Here is a 25,269-nt window from a genome sequence, read left to right as displayed (position 1 = left end):
CAGGGCTCAGCTTCTAACCTCCACCCCGAAGTAGGTGGTTCCCAAGGGCCCAGCTCAGGTTTTTTACCGCGTTTTCAAGCCCTGCCCAGTCAGATCTATTAGAGTCCTGTCCCAGTTTGTGACAATTCTAAACCCCCACCCCCCGCCCCCCAAAAGAAACCTGAGAAGTAAAACTGACGCCAATCCTTTCAGACTGGCTGGTGATTGGCTCCGGGGAGGCTGTGTTTGCGTCACAAGCTGCTAACTCTGTAAAAGACCAATCCAAGACCCTTGGGTAAGTTTTTTAGGCGCACTTTTTTCTGGCAGAGAGCCATTTCCGTGACTGGCAAAAAACATTCTGCCGCGACAGAAGAGCAAGAGGTAGGTGAGTTTGTAAGGAGATCAGCTCTTGTGAGGGCTTACCCCTCGCTTCCGGTTCGACCTGAAGACTGGCAGGACTTGCAGGCAGTGGATTGATGTAGAAAAACCGCACGCATTTTTAGATGACAAAGGGTTGGAAGGAGAGTGAGCTTGGTTCCATTTGGGTGGTGTCTGCAGTTGTTGGGAGAGTAAAAGAACAAAAAGAAAGAATTTAACGTTTCTGTTTTTGTTTTTCAATGCTCAAAAAAAAAAAAAAAGAATACCTCTAGTTTAAAAAACTGGTGTCTGTAGTAGCCACTGCTCTTTTTCTGAAAATGCCTCCTTAAATGAACTAAGCCGCGTCTGATTGTGTGCTGCAAACAGACCTGAATGTGGTTTCCTGTCTGTGCTTCTCACCAGCATAAAAATGTAGGGAGTAACGACAGAGACTGACTTCCTCTCTCAGAGGTTCAGCGTGCTCCGGTGGTGGAGCCACGTGTGCTGGCTTCCTATGCCCCAGTTAACCTGACTCTGAGTTAGCCATGTTATCCGTTTCCATCACCATAAATGCACCAAGGCAGGGATGTTCTTTTATTTCAGTAGCTTTCTCAAGGAAAATATCAAAGGTATTTATTTGTAGCTCTGGTCCCAAATACCTGGGTTTGGTATACTCAGCCAATCCTGATCTGTTACGAATACCCTGACCTCCACATTACAGCCTGAGTCAGACCAGAGTTTAGAAAACCAGATCCATTTGCCTTTCCTCAACCTGGCTCTTCTCCTTTAGCATGAACAAACATTTGTTAAGTAACTATTGCCTCAATAGCGGTAAGTTTAGCTTGGTTTTATCAACAGGTTTCTGGAGGCCACGTTGGACATTATCAACCTCCAGCGAGAACCTTGCGTTTCTCTGTTTCTTCAGCCTTCTGGACAGGTGCTGTCTGCAAAGGTGAGGAAAGCATTATTGGGATAGATTTTCAGTGTGTTTCATTGCTTTTCAAAAATTCTTAATTTTATTTTTATAGGTAATGGTACCTTTTAATAAATTCTTATATTATCAGATTTTGAAACATTTGGATGTTTGTTTTTTAAAAAATTATCCGAGGCCATCCCAGACAGCACAGGAACCCTTGTCTTACAAAATTTGAAGCCAGAGAAACCGTGTCTCGAAAACCAAAACAAAACAAATCAAAAAAATTGGAAAGGTGATATGTGTGCCACAACTGTGTTCATATTTAATGTGAATAAACTGGCATTGTTATTATGAGGAAATATTCCTGAACTCTTAGAGATGGAAAGTGATACAGGGTTAAAATGTCACAGTGCTTCTAAGTGTAATCTAATACAATTAAAAGGCAGTGTGGGTCTCGGAGGTCGTTCCCTTGGTAGACTTCTTGCCCAGCTTGCATGAAGCCTTGGGTTGGATTCTAAGCATCACACACACCTGACTTGGCAGCACATAACTGAGGTGCTAGCACTCGGAGGAGACAAAATGAGAAGTTCAGTTTTCAAGGCCAGCCTTAGCTACAGGAGACATTTTCTGAGGAAGAAGAAAACAAGAACAATTATTAATGATGGGTGTGATATTTGGAAATTCACGGTGACCTGTTCTTTCCTCTGTCTCTTTGTTTCCTCTGTCTCTTGCTCTTTCTGCTCTTTCCGTTTATATTTGAAAACATTCACAGCGGAGCTCTCCAAAGTGTATTCTTTCGAGTTTCTGTCCTGAGAGAAAGTTTAACTCCTTTGGAATTTCATGTTCTTCATGGGTGAAATAAGGCCAACAATACCAATTTCTAGTGCTTGAAAGAGTTATTTTGTTAAAACATTCCTTTGCTTTTTAGAGACAGCACATGGAAAGGTAGATATAAGTACACACTTCTTCACTCTCACACACAAACACACACACACACACACACACACACACACACACACGCACCTATACACATACTCCAAAAACCAAAATGACAAACAAACAACAGCCCCACCATTAAAGCAAACACGTAAACTCTAAAGTAGAAATTATGTGTCCTGAGTATCATCTTGGATCACTTTCAAGATTTCTTTTCCATCGGTCCTTCTATATTTCTTTTGTTCTCAGGGTACTTCCTACCCATTTTCTTCCCACCTGTCCCCCTGTATTTTAACCATCTCCCATATCCACTCTAAATGAAGACCAGATTTTAGCATCAGTGTGAATTAAAACACTCTTTTGAGTTCTCCGACGGCAATCCTCTGTTGGAATTAATGTCTACTCTTGGTTTGTCTCTTTGCTTCAAGCAGTGAGCACATTACCATCCTTGCCAAAGACATACCCACTCCTCCAAATTCTAGCTAGAACCTGCTGTCCATGGCAGCGGTGGGGGTTAGCAGTTAGATGTAGTTGATGCTGTGTCTGCTCTGGTTCCTGACACGCGGATACCTTGATTTGATTTCTGGGGTGACTCTGCTGGATAGATAAACTCTTGGCTATGAAGTGATCACCCTGTGAGAAGCAAGACTGAACAGAGGGGGAAGGTGTGATGTGGGACCTCAGAAAATATTCCCCTCTATACATCACCTATGATGATACTGATATGGCTTGAAACCATTTTGAAATTAGCAATTCATCTGGGTTATCTGTTTCAGGTCTAGTCCATCGGGTGTTAGAGGCATACCTCACAGAACATCCTAGTTCATGCAAAGAAAAAGCATGGAAATCCTGCGCTACTTTTCTAAGGTATGTCTGTAAATACTGCACATTCATAGCAGATTTAGCAATCCTTGTTCCTCAGTCACAAAGTTCTTCCTGCCAAGAAACTATCTGACTGTGAATTGGGAGTATTACACACTCTGTTTCCTGTCCACTTGCTTCTGTGTAGCTTGGCGAATGGCACTGGGAAAAGGAATTATAAAACACATGAAGTCCATATCAAAATACTCTTTTTATTTATTCATTTATTTATTTATTTATTAAAGATTTCTGACTCTTCCCCCCAGCCGCCTCCCCTTTTTCTCCCCCTCCCCCAATCAAGTCCCCCTCAAAATACTCTTAATTGAAAAATAATACTGCCTGGAGGAATAAGGGAGGAAAAAGATAAAATACATTGCGTACGATTAAACAGGGGGAAAGCAAATGGGTGTTGTTCCCTGGCGTGGAAGCTTCTTTCTGAGTGTGACTTAATCCTAAGCATGTTTACCTGTATAGTACTTCGTAGTTTCTGAAATGACTCTGTCATTTATGCTTACTATAACCCTGATAGGCTTGTGAGAAAGATTTGCTTCCAGAATCTCTGCTTCATGTGTAGGCTCCCTGAGGTGCTCTCCAGACTGAGTATCGTGGCTGTACAGGGCTCTCTGAACTGGCCAAGAAGGGTGAGAAGGGTCAGACATTTGAGATGCTCCTTCAAAGGCATCCGCTCGTTTTCATTATTCCATGTTCTAGGAAACTAGAAGATCCAAACACCTAGATATCCACGAAAAGGTTAAATCTGTTTCCGCCGCCCCCAACCCCTAGCTTTGTGCTTATAAACAAGCTAATAACCACATGCACAATCCCTTGTTCTCTTTCTTAAGTATCAGGCCAGGCATGATGGCACATGCCTGTAATCTCAGAAGTCTGAATAGAGAAGGAAGGGGATCATACATTGAGGGCAGTCTGGGCTACAGTGTCTCAATACTCAAAACAGAACCCTTGGATAAAGTATCTATGGTCTCTGCCATGGCTGAAGGAATGAGAGCACCTGAAGTAGAGACCTAAGCACCTGATTTAGATGCCTGGAATGTGTGAAGAGAACTGGCTCCTCACTACTGTCCTTTGCTCGCCACATGAGTGGCCCAGCATGCTTCAGGCCTGCACTCTCACAGACACTCTTGTTGCTTTTAGGAGTCTCTGGTGAATAGTCAAAAGTGTATCTCAGTTCTTTCTATTGTGGATTTGAGACCAATCTGGGCTACAGATCTAGGTCCACAGTAGCCACGGTTATTCAGTAAGACTCTCCGCTCAGTTCTGTGCATGCACGTGCAAAGAAATTACAAAAGAGTTCTAAACAATTTTCATGTCTAAAAGTTTTAATCTATTTTTTTAAAATAATAAACAAATTATAAACAAAATGTTTTCTATTGGAACTGGTAGAATTTGAGACATCTAGATGAGTTCTGCTCTTTCTGCCCGCTTATTGAGAAAATGTGGCACATACTGTACAAAAATATCACAGGAATACCATTGTAGTCACAGTTTTCTAAAGTGTTTATCATTTCTCTTTAGGTCCCCAAGGAGCAGAATGATCCCATAATTTCTCAAAGGAAAATGGAATGTAGAAAAAGACCAAAGGAGGTGATCAAAAACCAGGACCAAAGATCACACTGCGATCAAAAAGCTCCACGAGTTCAGAGCTCTTTCCAAAATACAACAATTACCATCACCTTTGGTGTAAGCCATGCAGTCTGTGAGGTAGCAGATAAGGGGACAGGTAGCTTATATGAGGCACTGAACACCCTTGACCTTGTCAAAAGAGAGATAGAAAAACAGCCAGGCAAAGAAATGCTGGTGTGTGGCAAAGAAGGAATAGAAGGGTACATAAACCTCGGTATGCCCCTTCGTTGTTTTCCACGGGGCAGCCATGTGGTCATTACATTTTCCAAAACTGAAAGTGAGAAGAAAGAAGACAACGAAGTGTGTGGCCGCTTTGACCAGTCATCTGCTGAGTGTGTTGTATTTTACATTCATGCAGTCGGGAATGGGGAGCAAAGAATTTTGAGGTGCAGGGAACTTCACGAGGAGGGCATCAAACTCTGTGTCTATGGCTTCAAGGGAGAGACCATCAAGACCACTCTGAGGAAGGATGGCAGGTTTCGCTCCTTTGTAGAGAGTGACCATTGGAAACTCATTAACAATGACACCATCGTAGCAAACAGCAAGCCAGTTGATGTGTTAGAGGGTAAGCTCTTTCAGATTGATGTTGAGAGAAAGAAGAGCCCTCGGAAGGCAGTGGCAACTCAGAAGTCTGAGTTAGAGGACGGAAACTTCACTATATTAAAAGAATACATTGTGAATTTGTACCCCACGTTAAAAAGAGAACGGGAAGAGCTGAGAACATACATCAAGGAAGAGAGTGAGAAAAGAGAGAACACTTCCTTACTCAAAGCACATAGAGAAAGCTTCAGGAAGCTGACCCAAAGCTCCATCCCAGGTAAAGTCCTCACACTTCTTTCCCAGCTCAGTGACTCAGTTGGGTTCATAGTTTGGAACAACAATGGAAACAGGGGTAGTGCTACTTGCTTCCTCTTTAAAGGGCTGTACATTTTCACTTGCCGACATGTAATAGATGACGTAGTAGGGGAAGGCATAGAGCCAAGTAAGTGGGCAGATATAATTGGGCAGTGTATAAGAGTGACGTTTGATTTTCAAGTGTTCCCTGTCAAAGAGGACAGCTATCATTTTGTTGAACCTTGGTTTGAGGTGTCTGATGTCACTCTTGACTATGCTGTCCTGAAACTGAAGGAAAGAGGACAGCACATCTCTACGGGACTCGGTAATGGAACACCTTCTGAATCACTTAGTGGATTTCTGTTTATGATTGGTCATCCAGATGGAAAATGTAAGGTTGTTGATGGTTGTACTGTGATGCCTGAAGGCAAGCAAAGAAGGGAATGTGAGGGTATTCGTGGAAGAGAAGCAGTGGGTAGCGGGGATCCTATGCAGTATATCTATATGTACACCCAAAGAAGTTTCCAGGAAAAAGTCCATGAACCTGGTGTGGTTACCCGGGATAACACTTTTTATTGTGGGTCTTCGGGATCTCCTGTATTCGATTCTAAAGGGTCACTGATAGCCATGCACACTGCTGGCTTCATTTGTGAGTATGAAAGTGGGGTTTCCAGTATCGTCGAGTTGGGATCTTCAATGAAACACATCCTCGATGATATTAAGCAAAAACATGAAAAATGGTACAATGAAATCTGTGTATTCAACGGGATGTAGAAATAGTGAGTCTGAGAATTCCATTTCCTATTTGCTGTAGGAAGTCCTATAGCCAGTGGTTCCCCGCCCACTGGGGCGTTGCCTCCAGTCCAATATAAGCCAATGTAGAGGATGCCTCTGCTCCCTTTTTCTGGCTGCGGGATTTGCTTGCTGTTCTTATTTCAAGCAGAGAATTCTAATTAGTGAGTCTACCCCTAAATAGATAAGCATCTATTTCTGAATTCTGAGCTAGTGTGGGATGTTTTTTTAAAGCATCCTTCTTTACCTATTGTTAGAGCAGTTGCCTCTGCATAGTTTTTGTGTAGGCAATGATAATACTTTTTTTGGACTTTTAGATGGCGATTTTTCTTTCATGAACAATTGATGTTTTAGTCTATGTCCTATATATACCATGCATTTTTGATTGTAAATAATTTTTCAGTGTATTCTGATCACAGTTTCTCCTCCCTCAACCCCTCCCAGATAATCCCCATCTTCCCACCCACACAAATTCACACTATGTTTTTCTTTCTTCTATAAGAAAACAAGCATTGGTGACCTATTAGATCAGCCCCACCGTCTCAGTGGGTGGGCGCACCCCTAGCGGTCCTGACTTCCTTGCTCATGTCCTTCCTCCTCATTTGGACCTTGGGCACCAGTCCAGTGCTCCGTGGTGGAGCTGATCTAATGGGTGTTCACCAAAGCAAGCTGGACTGGGACTGATGGAACATGTGATCAAACCGGACTCTCTGAACGTGTCGGACAAGGAGGGCTGACTGAGAAGCCAAGGACAGTGGCACTGGGTTTTGATTCTACTGCATGTACTGGCTTTGTGGGAGCCTAGTTTATTTGGATGCTCACCTTCCTAGACCCGAATGGAGGGAGGAGGACCTTGGACTTCCCACAGGGCAGGGAACCCTGACTGCTCTTTGAAATTGAAATGGAAGGGAGGGGGAGGGATATGTGTGGAGGAGGAGGGAAATGGGAGGAGGGGAGAAGGTGGAAATTTTTAAGTAAAAATAAAAATTAAAGATTTCCACTAAAAAGGTTAAAATTAATCATTCTATTTTAAATTATGTAATGGTTAATGTCTTCTGTAAACTGTTTGTCATGTAAATTTTAATATGGGGAGATGACATACTAACCATAAAGAACTCCTGTACTAGTTTCATAATTCTGGCAACATAAAGTTATTTCAAAATAAGCAGTTAGAAAAGACAGGCCAATTTAGGATATTAATTCCTTTGTACAAGCAAAACTAGGCAAGAATGATGGAGGAGGGTCATCAGTTTATCTCTGGCTTTCATTGGTTAATTAATAAAGAAACTGCTTGGCCTGATAGGTCAGAACATAGGTGTGTGGAGTAGACAGACCAGAATGCTGGGAAGAAAGGAAGTGAGTCAGACGCCATGGAGCCAGCTGCCATGTCAGACATGCTGAATCTTTCCTGCTAAGCCACCACCTTGTGGTGCTACACAGATTACTAAATATGGCTTGAAGCAAGATGTGAGAATTAGCCAATAAGGGGCTACAGATAATGGGCCAGGCAGTGTTTAAAAGAAAAAAAAAGAAAACAAGCAGGCATCTAAAAAGATAAATGAAACAACAACAACAATAACAACAAAACAGGATTGGAACCAAGAAACAGAAAAGAGAGCCAAAGGAAAAGAAACACAAAAACACATACATTCACACGCAAAGAAATAATGTAAAAAATATAAAACTGCTAACACCAACCTATAAGCAAATAACATACCATATTTGTCAGCCTGGGTCAGATTTACCTATCTGAGGATGATTTTGTTCTAGCTCTGTTCACTTCCCTGCAAATTTTATCATTTGAGGGTCCTTTTCTTTTCTTTTTTTGTTACCATCAAGTATCATAGCAGTTTTATTCTTGTTTTAATGTTATGATAGATAGCTTTAATTTTTTTATTCTGAAAGACCACAACTACAGAAAATTGAACAAAATGTGGATATGACACTCTGATTTCTGATCGCCCAGAACAATGTCATCTCTACCCCATTTGAGGGTCTTTTTAACTACTTAGTAATATTCCATTTTCTTCTTCCACTTAACTGCTGATAGACATCTAGGCTGTTTCCAGCTGAACGTGGTTGATCAGTGTTTCTGTAGTAGGAATCAGAATCCTCTAGGTATATTCCCAGGAGTGGTATAGCTAGATCCTGAGGTAGACCTATTCCCAGCTTCCTGAGGATCCTCCACACTGTTTTTCCTTAGTGCCTGTACAAGTTTGCACTCCCACCAGCAGTGTATGAATGCTTCCCTTATATCACACCTTCAGTATGCGCTATCTCTTATTTTATCGATCTTGGCCATTCTGACTGATGTAAGATGACATCTCAAAGAATTTTGATTTGCATATACTTGATGACTATTGGCCAATTGTATGTCGTCTTTTGAGAATTCTCCATTTAGATTTTTACTCCATTTAAATGGCTTATCTGCTTTCTTGATAAACATAAACATGCCCTTTTAGTTTTTAATCTGTGTGTGTGCATGTGTGTATTTACCACACAATTGGATATAGTTGGTAAAATCGTTTCCCATTCTGTAGTCCGCCACTTTGTGATGTGGAATTCCCCACTGTATGCTGTGAATATGATCAGGTAATAAAGAATCTGTCTTGGGCCTGGCAGGGTAGAATAGAGGTAGTCAGGGTAAACTAAACTGAATGCTGGGAGAAAGAAGTTGGAGTCAAGGAGACACCATGAACCTGCCGCTGGGAACAGACATGCATAGGAAACTTGCCTGTAAGCCACAACCACATGGCGGTACACAGACTAATAGAAATAGGTTAAATTAAGATGTAAGAGTTAGCTAATAGAAAGCTAGAGCTAATGGGACAAGCAGTGATTTAATACAGCTTCTGTGTGGTTATTTTGGAGCTTAGCAGCTGGGGACAAATAAGCGTTCTCTTACAACTTTGTCTAAATGATGGTGTTCTTTGCCATATAAAAGCTTTTACTTTTAATAAGGTCCCATTTATTAATTATTTTTCTTAGTGCCTGTGCTATCAATGTCCTGAACAGGAAATCTTTCCTATGTCAATGAGCACAAGGGTATCCCCCACTTCTTTTTCTATTAATCTTGGGGTCTATGACTTTATGTTGAAATGGTTGATCCATTTGAAGTTGAGCTTTTTTCAGAGTGATAAATATGGATCTCTTTGCATTCTTCTACATAGAGATATCCAATATGACTAGCAGTATTTGTTGACAACGCTGTCTTTCTCCAGTGTGTACTTCCAACTTATTTAACAAAACCCAGGTTCTCAGAGGTGTGTGGAGTTATGTCTAAGTCTTCAATTCTATTCATTGATCACCATGTCCATTTTAATGCCAATACCATGCAATGTTTATTACTATAGCTCTCCAGCACAGGCTGAGGTCAGGCATGGTGATGTCTCCAGAAGTTCTTTTATCATTCACAAGTGTTATAGCTATCCTGAGGTGTTTGTTTTGTTTGCCTTTTTTTTTTTTTTGGTTGCTGTTGTTTTCCATATGAAGCTGAAAATTATTCCCTAAACTGTTTTTGGTCTCACAGTTTTGCTTGTTTTGTTGTTGTTTACTTGTTTTTATAATGATATTTTATTTATGCTTTAATAAATAAAGCCTACCTGAAGATCAGAGGGTAAAACTAAACCACTAGAGGTCAGGCAGTCACGTCACACACCTTTAATCCCAGGATTTGGGAGATAGAGGCAAATGGATATCTGTGAGTTCAAGGCCAACCTGGGCTATACAGGATCATCAGTGCAGAAAAAAATCCAGATGGTGGTTGCTCAAATGTTTAATCCTAGTACTAAGGGACTCAGGGCTCAGTCTGTAGTCATCCAGCCTTGGTAGAGGTAAGACTTCTCTAGAGGCTTGGCTGTTTTGCTTTTCAGATCTTCAGCTTGGACCCCAATATCTATCTTTGGGTTTTTATTATTCATGTTACAGCTTTTTTGTATCACAGAAACAGAATGGGAAATAATTCTAACACCCAGACATTCAACTTTCAGAGTAAACTTCATCAATAGTAATATTCTGCTTAGTTATGTACTACCCTAGCTGATTAGCCAACAAAGCTCTCTCCAACCATCAATTGCTTACAGCAACTATCAATTGCTTCAAGTGTTCACCTTCATAGGGAAAATGTCAGAGGCAACAACTGACAATAAAATGGTGAGTCATTGGTTTGTTTTAGATCATTTTTATCAATTCTTTGAGAATTCCATGCAGTGTATTTTAACCATATTCATTCCTACTTGTTGCAGATCCACCCCCACCTTTTTCCCTACCCAGTTCTATGTCTCTTCTCCTTTCATGTTTCCCATATGCTCTGTCCATATACTTCTAAATGTGGGGCCACCCATTGGAGTGTGGTCTACCTACCAAAAACCACGCCCTTAAAGAAAACTGACTCCTAGTCCCCTAGAAGCCATCAATTTTCCATAGCTCCACAGTTAATATTGGGGCAGAGATCAACTAATTCTATTTCTGACCGATACCTGGGTTTACTTAGTATCAATAACTGTCTTAGTTAGGGTTTCTATTGCTGTGACAAAACACCATGAGCAAAACCAACTTGGAGATGAAAGGGTTTATTTTAACTTACACCTTGTAACCCACTGCTCAGGAAAGTTGAGGCAGGAACCTGGAGGTGGGAACTGAAGCAAAAGCCAGGAATGAATGTTGCTGACGGGCTTACTCTCAAGGCCTGCTTGGTTAGCTTTCTTCTAGAACCCTGACTACTTGTCCAAGGGTGGCATGTCCTGCAGTGGCCTGGGTCTTCTCGTATCAACAGCTAATTAAGAAATGGCACCACAAGCTTGCCTACATGCCAAACTAGTGGGGATGTTTTCTCAGTTGAGCTTCCCTCTTTCTTTGTGACTCTAGCTTGTGTCAAGATGACCAAACACTAGCCAGCACACCACCTTCTTAGACCGTAGAAATGTTTATTTCTGCAGTTTGCCCAAATGCTCAACTCCTTACCTGCTATTTTCATGGCTTAGTCACACTGGTATCTGGTGACACAGGCTGTGTCTTGATGTAGTGTATCTCCATTGGTTAATGTGTACAGAGATGTAGTACACGGCAAATATTTCAATACATGCATTCTGGAAGTACAGTGAAAGTCTCTGAAACACAGATACATCTACATGTCCATGAATGCTGCTGATACATGGACACAGAACAGTAGTAAATACACATGTGTGTTAATTTGTATGTGAATGAGAAATAACACATTAACGAGAGGATGTGTTTAGGCTGGTTTTGCTTGTTTGTTTGGCTTTTCTTTTGTTTTTATGTGTATGGTATTTTGTCTGAACATATGTCTATATACCACATGTGTACCTGGTGTTCATAAAAGCCAAAACAGGACATCATATCTTCTAGCACTGGAGTTACAGACAGTTGTGAGCTGTCATGTAGGTCCTGGGAATTGAACCGAGGTCCTTTGGAAGAGCAGGCGGTGCTCTTAACGACTGGCCCACATTTACAGCTCAAATATCTTCTGCTTTTAATCTTATACATGCCATTTCTTTCTAAACATGCTTGAATCGGGGCTCTAAGCATGCTTGAGTCAGGTTCTCTTCCCAATAAGGGAGATTCTTCATATATTTAGAGCACAATTAATTGAACGTTACTAAATTAACTTATCAGAGCACACATACATTCTTTCCTTTGAGGTACTGATTTCATAAATGATTTTTAAGTATGCATACCTTAAGGTTCACTGTGAACTGTAAATTTCTACTGGATTTAGCAAGTGTATAAAGTCATATATTGGTCCTTAAGCTGCCATACAGAAGTTTGGCTGCCCTAAAAGCCTGTGATTTGTGTCTTTGTCTCATTTCTCCCCTCTGAACCAAAGTGAATCGTAGATTTATGGTGCTCACAATTTCATCTATTCCAGAATGTCATATTACACAGAATCATATCCTATGCAACCTGTTGGAACTGACTCAGATGCCATTAAAGTTTCTTCTGTATCTTGTGCTTTGCGATATCATTTCTATTTGCTGTTTGTTAATGCTGGGTGGATTACCACGGTTTTACACATGTATTCACCTTTTAACAATTTCACAGTTGCTTTCTCAGGTGCTGTGATTATTAATAAAAACGCTAAAGGCTTCCGTGTTTTTGTGGTTTTGATGAAATATATCAATACTATTGAGTAAATACCAATTAACAGAAGTAATTGATGGATTAAATTCTAAAACAATACTTAGCTTTGCAAAAGTCTTCCAAACTTCCTTTCAAAGTACCTACAATTTTGAATTTCCTATTCTAAATAAGAGACATACTATTCCAAACCCCTCCCTAAGTCTCATATTATTAACTTCCAGGTTGTGGTTTGCGTGATTGATTTGGACTTAAGTATCTTAGCTGGGATGTCCGGAATTCTTCACTGATTATTAGGTTATTTTATATGTTTGGGGTGAGTTGCGACGTAATAGAGCTGCTATAGATAGTGTAGGAAGTAGGGGCTCTTTGAGGAGGAGAAAAATAGAAGATATTTCTAAACTCTAGCTCGAGAGTGTCAGCCTAAACCTGCAGAAGAGGGAGGAAAGTCCTCACAGAAGTGGACATGTCTAAGGAGTTGCTCTGACTTCCTACCATGACACTGGCCATTTATGGAGAGATCACAACTACATTACTTAGAAGTAAGATATTGCAATGCCCTGTCTAATGTCCATGACCTTCAGAGTAAGAATGCTCACCACTAGGTTTCCACCTTCCAAGATGCCCATACATGTTATTCATTGGCAAATGTTAGCCCAGAAAATATAGGAATGTGGGGGAAATAGTTCTTGGCCATGTCAGGCAGTAGCAATACTACTGCTTATAGATAAGGAGCCTTCATGTGTTACATACACACATATACATAATCACAAGTTGATTTCAACATGTTAGTGATAGAGATTATAATGTATCTTCCAACTTCACTAACCACTGATGCCAAACCATTTGTGAATTGTCCCACAAGTAATGCTCTAAAAAAGATCCAACAGTCAGTGTTTTTGTCACTCTGAAATGGGTGACTTTTCAAGTGTCCTCTTTAAAATAATGATGTCATCACAGAAAAGCCTGCCTAAGAGTTCCATAATAAATTGGGCACAGGTATGAAATTTTCATTTCTTTTCTACAATAAACTCCCATGTTTCCACTGATGCTTGTGTTCTATCTAGAAATTCCAAGTGACCTGAAGACATTTGTACTTTCTCTTGATTCATTTTATTAACGAGTCTATATTTTGAGACTAGATTTCAGGTATTACAGGCTAACTTCTATCTATCTATCTTTCTATCTATCTATCTATCTATCTATCTATCTATCTATCTATCTATCATATATATGTACATATTTATATAGCTAAGGTTAACCTTGATTTGTCTTTGTCTTTGCATTTGTGCAAGAGTACCTGTGTCTGTGTGGTATGTGTGTATATCTTTGGTTTGTGCCTAGGTATATCATTGAGCATATATGTCTATATGTCTATGTGGGCAAACAAGATGTGTTGTGAGTGTGCAAAAGCCGTAAACCAACATCAGGCCTCTCATACATTCATTCTTTGCCTTAGTTTTTGAGACAGTTTCTCTCCCAGGACCTGCAGATTACTGATTTGGCCAGGCTGACTGTCCAGCAAGCCCTAGGATTGTCCTCCTCTGTAGTAGAATTACAGGCAACATAGGGATCAACTGGAATTTTCTGTTTACTAATTATCCAATTCTGGTGTTAATGCTCATGCAGTGAACACTTTATGGACTGAAACATTTCTCCCACCCTGGAACTCCTGCTCCTCTCACAAGTCCTTGAAGTTCTGACCCACTTGCCTCCCTCTGCCAAGTGCTGGGATTACAGGAATATACCATTACATCAGGTGCACAAGGGGGCCAGGAACCAAATTCAAAGCATGCTAGGTAAGCATTCTACCAAGGACTTCATACTCAGCTCTCTAAAGGCTGTATTTATTCGTTTAATTTATGAAAACCAAATTTCTTCATGACATTTTCATGTCATGAAGTTTTGGTTTATTCTGCCTACCATCCACTCCTCTCTCCACCCATCTTACCCGGTCTCCATCCTACTCCCAGAATTCCTCCTTCTTCTTTGATGCCATGTTTTCCGTTGATCTTCTTGACCATCTCCTCAAAGCTTTTGCAGATCTTTTCTGTCCCTTCTGTCTCAAGAGCCCCTTTCTAGTTCCTGCCTCGATCCATGTTTACTTCCACCCAAACTTACATCCAAAGGCTTTCAGTGTGGCCTTTTGCTCAGTTCTCATTTCTGCAATCATTCTTTCCAAAATATTCATTCAATTTCCCATGGTGTTTGTCATAAGTTCTTCTCTGAGTGTTAAAGAATAACCGAAATTTTGAATTCAGATTTTGAAAAATTACCAATCTGTGTACATAGCATGACTTAAAAGTCTTAATTATAACTTACAAAAGAATATAATATATTCATGATAGGATGTGCACTATCATAGATACTTAAAATGGGATTTAGTCTTCATATATGTGAAACTCAGAGTCCAACCCTTTCTTTGAAAGAAGATGGATGTGTGATCAGGAAACAATCTGACAATCATACCAATGGGTCAGAGAGAATACTTTGCTGAGGGCAGGCAGCTATGATGTGTCTAAGAACCTACAGAAGTCAGAAGGACTGAACGTGATGGTGTGGGCATGTTGAGAGCAGACACTACACACCAGCAATTGCATTGATTCTTCACTTTGCCAGATCTGGGTTACATGCTGGAAATTTCTGTACAGCTGGCAGTAGAGAACAAACTAACAACGCTTTCTCACAATTCCCCCCCCCTTTTTTTTTCTCCAGATACCCAGCAGAAATGATGTCAACAAGCATGAAGTGTCCCTTGAAGTTTGGGATTCAAATCTGAACAATAATGAAAAACATCGAGGCATGTTTCCCTTAAATGAAAGCTCCATCTAATTAGAGAACACTGTACTTGCAGATGGGGTAGAACCATTTAGATGAAGTAACACTTTCAGAAGATGTAGAGAATCATTCTAATACGATCAATGTTGTTTATAGATACAACAACTCAAGGGTATATAAACCTGAGGCTGCCTCTGAAATGGCTGGCTTGCAGTGTGCACACTTCTATATAAAACTTCTTAATATAGTGTGTATTCATGTTCTCCAATGAAGGAATATGGAACGCTTCCTGCTGACATATGATCGGATACTTTTATAAATGCCAATATAGACTTCATGTCTTTACTGACTTTTGATAGTCTACGTATTCTATTCTTTACAATATTAAATAGAAAAAAATAAGAGGTTAGTTAACTTGTTGAAAGAACACACAAAAGATAGTCACAGTAATTAGAAAACTAACAAGTGGATTTCATTTCAGATATTTCAAACTGATCTAGGGAGTGCTAAAAAGGAAAAGATATTGACAAGTGGACTTGTTACCACAAGTTGGTAATCGGCGACTCCAGAGGCTAATGAGTGAGAATCACAAGTGCCAAGACAGCCGGGGCTCCAGAGTATGCTAAAGGCCAACCGTGAAATTCTGCCCCAAAATCAGAAATTAAAAGTGGGGTGGGAATGTGATTCAGCCGTAAACCATCTACCTAGCATACACCAAGTCTTGTAGATTAACCTCCAGTGAAAAATACATATTAGCATTCAAGTCAATAGTTAAGATTTTTCCTCATTGGCTTTTTAAATTAGAAACATCTTAATCCTTACTGAAAATGCTCAGCTCACGAACAACGTACCTTTCAAAACCTCTTGATTTGCTGTTCTAAACGCTTGGGATGCTGCATCTTCATAACTGGCCGAAAGTGTCTTACACTCTGACAAGGTTTCAAAGTCCTTTGGTCATCTAAATTTTCTTCCTTTTATATCATCTATGGCACCAGCTTCTACTGGTAGTAGAATGCTCCAGGTTTTCTGCTCATTTCTCTCAGCTCAGCATCTACTAGCCCATAATTGGCAGGTAAGAAAGTCACCCACTTGTTGCCACATTCTTCCCATCGCATTCGGGGCTTTGAAAACCAAAGGCTGACTCTAAAGTAGTTGATTTTCTCTGTGCATCCTTCCTGCACAGGATTCTTCATTTTGTGTTTTATCAACCTGGACTTGACAGTTAACAGCTAGTTGGACCGTCTCAGTATACACATGGTTCTTTATGAAAGAGACACCAATACCAAATGATCAGCCTTAAAAATAGACATACCATGATTTAAACTGAAAAAATTCTACACACACACACACACACACACACACACACACGAACACACGAACACACACACGGACACACAAACACACACGCACTTTAGTATGAAAGAGGACAAGGTGGTCATGGTGGGGTACATGGGAAATGTTAGAAGGACAGAAGAGAAAGAGAAATGGTGTAATTACATAATTCTCAAAAACTAAAACGAATGAAAGTAAGAAGGGAACTCAGCGCAGTAGTGTAGGAGCAAAGAGGAGAAGCTTCCTCCTCCCTTCCCCTTTCATTCTTCTGAGTCTTTCTGTACTATAATTTATTTAACTCAGTTGCAAAACATTATGATTTCAACACGGAGTAACTACATGTGTTTGGATATCCCATGTTTTCATACCAAGTTTCTTTCTATACAGTGGTGTATTTTTGTATTTCTATCATGTCTTAGTTGATACTAATACATGGCAAATGCTTAGCAGCATGTTTGTGACCTGTGTTTCTGAAGTGGACACCATGCTCCTCATGAGGACTGACAACATCAGCAGGCACTCGGGATCCTTTGGGAAACAGATTCATGATAAGTGAATTTGCTCTGAAGGCACCTGTAGCTTCTTCCTGATTCTCAAAGCCTTAGCCTGCCACCTGCAGGGGCTGTGGCTCTCTCCTTCCTGGAACTCACTCACATCCCTGGCAACAGTGATTATCTTCTCCGCAGCAGGTGTCCTTGTAGGACCCAGTTCCCGAGGACTCCCGCGGACCATGTTCCTGCCCGGGGCACCTTGCCTACCTAGGTTGTGCTGGGGCAGGAACCCTGGCACCCTGGTTCCTCCCCTTAGCTCGCTGGTCAGATCAGCTTCAGGCCCTCTACCCACAGCAGGGGATGTGCAAATACGAATAAAGTAGAATCTTACAGAGGAAAGGGCAGTTCTCCTCAGCCACAGCCTGGCTGCAACTCTCAGTCTTCTGACAGGAAGTAGGCTGCTCTGGGGCCCGGAGTGCTGTGTTGCCTATAGTGGTAGCGTCACCCTTCCCGCTATCAGCACAGGCAGCCAATGAGAGCTGGCTAAACCCTCTCTGCCTGCAATATTTTCGCGCGCTTTGCCCGGCCTGATCCACTGGGGCAGACATCTTCGCAGTCCTAGACGGAAGCACAGACCAGTAACTGTGCCGCTTGGAGAGAAAGCTTTCTTAGGTGAGTTACTCTTACTTTGGGGGCTGACTTGGAGGATTTATTTGCGGTGGAATAATGCAGAAAAGCCTCCTTCAGATGGGCGTCAGGGAGACGGTTCGAGAAGAGAGCAGAGAGCTAGGCCCCACTTGTGTACTGCTATTGGGAGAGCACACTGTGGTGTAAAACCTGCCCTCTGTAAACCTGGTGGCTCACTTTAAGAAACCTAAAACAAATCTCTCAGGATCTAAATGTGTGTGTAGTAAATATTCACAAATATATCTTCTTGAGTGGGCCTCTTCCTAGAACAAGGAAACAAGACATAAGCGGCAAAAGCCGATCTCGTTCTTAAGCATGCCCAGTTGATAGAGTGAAGCCATCGGTTCTTGCATAGCAGTCTACTCCAATCATCTGACTTATTCTGCTGCTCTTTAAATCATCATTAATGCTGGGGACTGTTCTGCCAGGGGACTACAAAGTTGATAATGTAATTGTTATTAATTCTACTACCAGTCACTCTTCATAGACGATATCATAAAACAATTTGCATCACAAGTTTTTAATCCTGACCTCTAAATCCTAGGTTTGATATAGCCACCAATCCGTTTCTGTTGCCCAGTCCTAACCAATCCCCCAATTAAAGCCGGAGTTAAACAAAACTTCAAAGTCCCACAGTGCTTCACACTTTCTCAGCCTAACCATGTTCTTCTCTCTCAGTACTGCTACCACTGTGTGAAGTGATTGCTCTCATTACCCCAAGAGCAGTAATCCGAGGTTTGTTTTATCACCAGGATTCTGGGAGCCCAACCTCAAGGACCTAAAAAGTCAACTCCACAGTACCCGTGTGTGCTATAGAAACCTCACTTCAACCTTTGTGGCCACTCTCAGTCCCGGAGGTAAGAAAGCAGAGGTTATATGAGTCATTTTGCTTCTGCTGTGGTTTGTTGATATTTATGTTTCTACTGGCAAAGATAACATTAAAGGAACCTTTGCAATTATATAATCTACCTATAAGCAGAAACATTGTAGCTTGTGCCTATCCTTTTTATTTTTGTTTGTTTGGTTTTGTCCTTGAGTCAAACAAGTCCACAGAGTGCAGACCTGGGCTCTTGGGAATCTGATACTCAGGCTGGCTGTGTGTGCTGTGAAGCTGACCATAGAGTGGGATGCTCCCTTCTGAGAGCATCTCTCCCAGAGAGCCTAGGACATCATTCTTCCTGAATAATTGAGGAGTGCTTGGGTGGGTAGGTGTGTTAAGAAAGGCCTTCCAGGTTGGCAAGGGAAAGAAAATAGCCAATGTTTTATTTCAATTGTTCCTTATTTTGGGAGGCCACAGCAAAGGAAAATAGTTGGGGGGGAAACCTATTTAAAGCAAATGGCACACGTCTTTAATTCCAGCACTTGGGAGGTAGAGGTAGGTGGTTTTCTAAGTTCGAGATCAGCCTGTCTATAGAGTGAGTTCCAGAACAGCCCAGGCTACATAGAGAAACCCCGTCTCTGAATTAACAAACAAACAAAAAAGAAAAAGAAAGCAGTACACTTTCTAAATTTCATTTTGCCTGCATCTTTTCAGAATATTTATAACTCTTGCTAAATTTCGTTTATGTTCAGGGTGCTATCCAGTTTTCCCTTTCCCAGGTCCCTAGACTCTGTTATCACTTTGCATCTCTATCTTCAGTGAAGATCAGACTTCCTTACATAATTATTACCTTTTTAGATTATAATATAAATACATCATTTCCCCTTCTTTTTCTTCCTTTCAATCCTCTCTCTCTCTCTCTCTATCTCTCTCTCTCTCTCATACACACACACACACACACTTCAGGTTGCCCTCATTTCAAATTCTTGGAATACTAAGAACGGGAGAAAGTCTTTCCCATGAAAGAGCATCCCAGTTGGTTATCCGAAAGCAAATGGTCAGCCCTGAAAACATACTCACAACTAACAATATACGCTCATATACATTCAAAGGTTAGCTTTAGCATCTCTGTTAGTAGAACACACTATTTATTTTCCCAACTGGAAATTTCTTTGTGGAGTATTGTTACCAACATTAATGTCCTCTCTGATTCAGGATGTGGCCTTGGGCACTTCACTATTTTTTTTCCAAGATACTCTGTCTGAACAGGCAAACAAAACCATCCAAATGGATCTTGTTTTCCATGGTAGTTCTGTTGGCCAGCCATTAGAGACAATTTCTGTTAAGATTCCAATAGTTTCTTATAATGCCTGATATATGGTGATTTGTTTTTACTAGTCGGTTCATTATGCTTGGTGGATAAACTATCTGCTTGCTAACACCATCCTGGCACATGAAACCTGAACAGGAAAGATATGATTTGGGACTTTGGTCATTTTATTTCCTGAGTACGCTATGAAGACACTACTGTAATATGTAATTTTGAAATTTCCATTTCAGTTGAAGCATCTGTTTCATTTCCAAGCCACCATGAGCTATAGCAAGCAAGGGTCACAGAAGGTCCTTCCCGATTTAAGGAACAACATGACAATCAAGTACCGTTCGTCTCCGGTATGTGTATAAACATTTGTAGATTTGTGGGATGTCTTCAGAGTAGACTATAGAACCCTAGATCCTAGGCCACATAATCTTCCTGCTAAGACAAGGACTCATTAGTATTGGAAGTATTGCATACACTAAATTGTGTGTGGTTACAGAAGCTGGAAGATGGCATCTAATCCCCTAGAGCTAGAGTTACAGACAGTTGTGAGCTGCTATGTGGGTGCTGGCAACCAAACCTGGGTCCTCCAAAAGAGCAGTGTGAGCTCTTAACCACGAGCTGTCTCCTCAAATCCTTGAAACAAAAATTTTTGCAAGGTCATAGTCAACGTGTTAGATTAAACTGTAGAAATCACAAAAGTAATAGTACTTAAGAACATGAAAATCTTACCCTGAGTTGTGGCTAATCTTCTGAATCCTAGCAATCTCCATTTACATAGTGTTTTCCAGTTTATAAACATGATTTTCCGTATGTCTGTCCTTACCCTACCTTTATTAAGTGGGTGAAGGGGATTCCACCTCCAATTTCAGTATGTCAAGAAGGGAATGATAATAAAAGGCTGAGAAGGCCAGTCCTTCAGCTTGTTTCCTCTTGTTCAAGTTCTAGAAAGGTTGATGATTCAAAACATGAGGCTTTTGTTTCTAGGTCTATTTTTTCTCTATCCTACTCTATGACAGAGCAAGTAAGGAACCACACATAGTACCTCTCTTTCTTTTTCAAATATGCCAAACAGGCAAAGTGCCTCACACCTGTAATCCCAGCACTCTGAAAACAGAGGCAGAGGACTGCAAGTTCCAGGCCAGCCTGGGTTACAGTGTCTCAAGTGTACAACACAGACCCAAAAAATTGACAAAGTATCTACATTTGTCCAAGAAACCTGCATAGAAGGAAGTCTGCCACAGCATCTCCACGAGGTAGTGCACAGGTATTTCTCACAGCATTTAGGCTGAAGAACTGGTTTCTGAGATCATGTAGATCATGCCTACAGGACCATTCTTTTATATGTTTAAAGTAGAATGACAGGTATGACAGATGACGACAGGCTTGATTTTTACAATACCCCACTACTGCTCCCTCTGTACCAGTGAGTATACTGCTGGCAAGTGAACCCTTGCCAAGATAAATGTGATGTAGGACCATAGGGATAAAAGGCTTTTATTTTTGTTCACTTTTGCTATTTGATTATTATCCTTGGTTCTCCCTTCATTCTTCTTCCTTCAATCTTAAGATAGTAGCTTATAAGAATAGAAGATATGGGTACAAAGTTTACAAATATCACGAGTAGCCTAATGGGAAGACACATTAGAGTATTTACAGTTTAGATTGGTTAGTATGTGACATTAGGAAACACACTTAGAAGATAAACTTATGATCCTCAATTTCTCCCCCAAAAAGAAAGAAAGGCCATGCATAGGATTTGTGAATTTATGTAATAAAGGAAATACGTTGAGTTTTTTGCACAGTAGTAGTGATGGGTGAATTCATGTATTAATTTTTAACGAGTATGTAATTAAGTTAAGTAATGATCAAGTTGTTTAGCTTTCATTACTGCATAATAAATAAACCATTAAATAGCACTTAGACAGATGGCTTCCTATGTAAAGCGTTGGCCATAGAAGTGTGTGGGGCAGAGTCAGAATCCCCGGGTTCCATATAGATTGAATGGGAATGGTAGCCCAGCTGTAAATCCAGCATACGAGAGGAAGGGTAGGGGAGCCCTGGAGCATGTTGACTAGCTAGATTGGTTTAATCAGAAAATTACTCAGACTCAATATATAAAGAGTAGAACGATCAAAGAAGACACCCAGCTTTTGCCTCTTATCTCCATATACTGTGGAAACATGTGCCCACACACATAGGACTACCCAAAAACATACACACCCAAACTCCACAAACAGATGCAAGCACAAAGAAAATAAAATAGAAAATAAAAAATAAATCACATGCCATATCCCTGCTAAATTTCTTTAAGGAATTCATTAAAGCTGGGCATGGTAATGCATTCCTGGTTTCCGAGCACAGAGAGAAGAAGGAATGAAAAATTGTGAGTTTGAGGCCAGCCTGGGCTAGATATTTTATTCCAGAGTAGGCTCAACTGCAGAGCGAAATCTGTCTCAGAGAAACTGCAATAAGTGGTTCGACAGAAGGCTTACTTTTTAAACGAATGGACTGCTCTTAAGGAGAACTAGAACTCATTGACCAACCCTGACATGGTGAGGCTAGAACTGGTTGGAACTGTAGCTCCATGGGATATGATGCCCTCTTCTGGTCTCTGCAGGCACGGCATTAACATGCACAAGCCCACATAGTAACATATATAGAGACATATAATTAAAAATACAAATAAAATGTCTTACTAAAACAACAACAAATATGAACAAATTCCAATTTATATTCCATCATTTCCTACATTTGGAAAAGATAAAAGCTGCATTGCTGAAAATAACACAAAATACTTGAAAAGGTTTTATGGAATCTGGTAGTGAAACATCTGGGAAACAATTGTGTTTCTTACTGTCCATTTTTGGGGGAAAGAAGTCGTGTGCAATAGGAAGAGATGATCTGAAAGATAAGTTAGAGGGGCTGGGCTTGTTAATTGGATCTTGAGTTAAGTCCTGATTTAAACATATTCATTGAATCTTTGATTTGCATATTAATGAGGTAAACTAAGGATTAGAGTTAGAATCCAAATTTTAAAGTATCTATCATTTCTTTCTAGATCCCTCAAGAAGAGCAAAAGAATCCTAAGAATTCACAAATGCAAATGGGATCCCGAAAAAGACCAAATGAGACATCTAACAACCAAGAGCAAAGACTCTATTCTTCTAAGAAAACTCGACAAGATCAGAACACTCTCCCAACTAAAACAATCAAGATCTCCGTGGTGGGAAACCCCAAGAAAAACCCCTGCGATCTCACCTATAGGGAGACAGGTAGCTTATATGAGGCACTGAACACCCTTGACCTTGTCAAAAGAGAGATAGAAAAACAGCCAGGCAAAGAAATGCTGGTGTGTGGCAAAGAAGGAATAGAAGGGTACATAAACCTCGGTATGCCCCTCCGTTGTTTTCCACAAGACAGCCATGTAGACATTACATTTTTCAAAACTGAAAGTGAGGAGAAAGAAAATAATGAAGTGTGTGGCCGCTTTGACCAGTCATCTGCTGAGTGCGTTGTGTTTTACATTCATGCAGTCGGGAATTGGGAGCAAAGAATTTTTAGGTGCAGGGATCTTCACTAGGATGGTATCAAACTCTGTGTCTATGGTTTCAAGGGAGAGACCATCAAGACCACTCTGAGGAAGGATGGCAGGTTTCGCTCCTTTGTAGAGAGTGACCATTGGAAACTCATTAACAATGACACCGTCGTAGCAAACAGCCAGCCAGTAGATGTGTTAGAGGGTAAGCTCTTTCAGATTGATGTTGAGAGAAAGGAGAGCCCTTGGGCAGCAGAATGTGAGAAAGTGAGAGCATGTATCAAGGAAGAGAGTGAGAATAGTAAAGAAGAGTCGCTTTTCAAAGCCCATAAGAAGAAGTTCAGTGAAGTGGCAAAAAGCTCTACTCCAGTTGAAATGCTCAAACTTCTTTCACTCTTCAAGGCTTCCACTGGGCTCATAGTTTGGGACAATAATGGGAACAGGGGTAGAGCCACTTGCTTTGTTTTCAGAGGGTTGTACATTTTCACTTGTCGACATGTATTAAATGACATTGTGGGAAAAGGAAGAGAGCTAAGTATGTGTCTAGACCTAATTAGCCAATGTGTAAGGGTGATATTTGATGATGAATACTGTGAAGAGCCAACCTCAAACTTCAACAGTTGCTTTCGCATTGAACCTTGGCTTGACATATCTGATAAAAGGCTTGACTATGCTGTCCTAAAACTGAAGGAAAATGGTCAAAAAGTGCCTGCCGGGCTGTATAATAACGCAATAGCTGTTGTACTTCCCAGTGAGCTGATATACATGATTGGCCATGAAAATGGAAACAAGGTTTTGGATCGTTGTGCAGTGGTCACTCAAGGTAAACAAAGAGAGAAGAGTCAGCAATTTGTTCATGGAACAGAAGCAGCAGGTCATAGCCATTATTCTAAGTTACTCCCTATGTGTACAAAAAGAAGTTTCCAAGAAATGAACGTCAACCCTAATGATTTTACCTATAATATTTTTTATAATGGCTCTTCTGGATCTCCACTATTTGATTGTAAAGGTTCTCTAGTAGCCATGCATACTGTTGGCTTCATTTGTGAGTATGAAAGTGGAGTTTATAATGTTATTGAGGTTGGCATAAAGATGGAATCCATCCTTGCTGATATTAAGCAAAAACATAATCAATGGTATGATGATGTTTGTGTAAATCAGCAGGATGTTGAAATGCGCAGTGAAGCCTATACAAATGTATTTGAACAGGATGTAGAAATGTGAAGAGTTTTGATGGTCGGAGAGTATTTGTTCCCGTTTGCTCTCTTTAAGAGAATTGGGTTTTTAAAGGCAATACTATGTTTTTCCGACCTTCAAAGCTGGAAATGTGGCTCACTGGTTGAGCACTTGCTTAGCATGCGTGAGGTTCTGAGATTAGTCCCCAGTGAAAAATGTCTATGATAGCACTCAAATAAATTTCCAAAGTTGTTGTTCTCGCTGGCTTTTTAAAACGTTGAAGCCATCTTTAGTCTCACTTAATGGCTCATACACACTTTTACAGAAACTTGGGCATTTTCTATTCTAAACTGGTAGGATACTTTCTCTCTTCATAACTGGCAGTGATGCATGATTGCTAACAAGTTTTCAGAATCGTTGGCAATCAGAATCTCTCTCCTTTCCACCTGTGGCACGCAAGGTGGAATGAAACATTTGGCAGAAGGAGAATGTTCCAGAGTGTCTGCACTTTGCTCTGGCTCAGCGGTCACTAACCCTCCTCAGGCAGCTATGAAGAAGGTCTGAAACACCAATAGCTGAATCTTGGGGCAACAAGTCCTGACTACTTGTTAAGCCTTGATGCAGGGAGAAGCTAGGTCCTGCCTCAACTTGATGTGCCAGGCTTTGCTGATTCCCAAGGGAGGCCTCACCCTATCTGGATGGAGAATGAGGAGGAAG

General features: G+C 40.8%; 2 protein-coding genes across 2 annotated transcripts; both read left to right on the top strand.

Moving 5' to 3' along the window:
* The first annotated feature begins 282 nt into the window (after positions 1-282).
* On the top strand, positions 283-12,423 carry LOC126498468 (serine protease FAM111A-like). The gene is made up of 4 exons (XM_050137154.1): positions 283-360; positions 1,195-1,288; positions 2,965-3,055; positions 4,583-12,423. Exons 3-4 carry the CDS (start codon positions 3,014-3,016, stop codon positions 6,296-6,298), a joined length of 1,758 nt encoding a protein of 585 aa, XP_049993111.1. The 5' UTR covers positions 283-360; positions 1,195-1,288; positions 2,965-3,013; the 3' UTR covers positions 6,299-12,423.
* LOC126498154 (serine protease FAM111A-like) lies at positions 10,439-25,269 on the top strand. Its single transcript, XM_050136499.1, is given in 5 exon segments — positions 10,439-10,468; positions 15,128-15,212; positions 18,499-18,557; positions 20,081-20,191; positions 22,900-25,269. Coding segments are annotated over 5 exon segments (1,986 nt in total). The 3' UTR covers positions 24,601-25,269.

The sequence above is a fragment of the Alexandromys fortis genome, unplaced genomic scaffold (assembly GCF_014885135.2).
Source record: "Alexandromys fortis isolate MF-2015 unplaced genomic scaffold, M_Fortis_MF-2015_v1.1 scaffold_3, whole genome shotgun sequence".
Taxonomy (NCBI): domain Eukaryota; kingdom Metazoa; phylum Chordata; class Mammalia; order Rodentia; family Cricetidae; genus Alexandromys; species Alexandromys fortis.
The sequence above is the reverse complement of the archived record's forward strand: the minus strand, read 5'-3'. Positions and strand labels throughout refer to the sequence as shown.

Excerpts from the sequence above, each read along its gene's own strand:
- LOC126498468 (XM_050137154.1), top strand. The coding sequence starts at position 3,014 with ATGCAAAGAAAAAGCATGGAAATCCTGCGCTACTTTTCTAAG. Across the intron at positions 3,056-4,582 it reads TCCTGCGCTACTTTTCTAAG|GTCCCCAAGGAGCAGAATGA; the intron begins GTATGTCTGTAA and ends ATTTCTCTTTAG.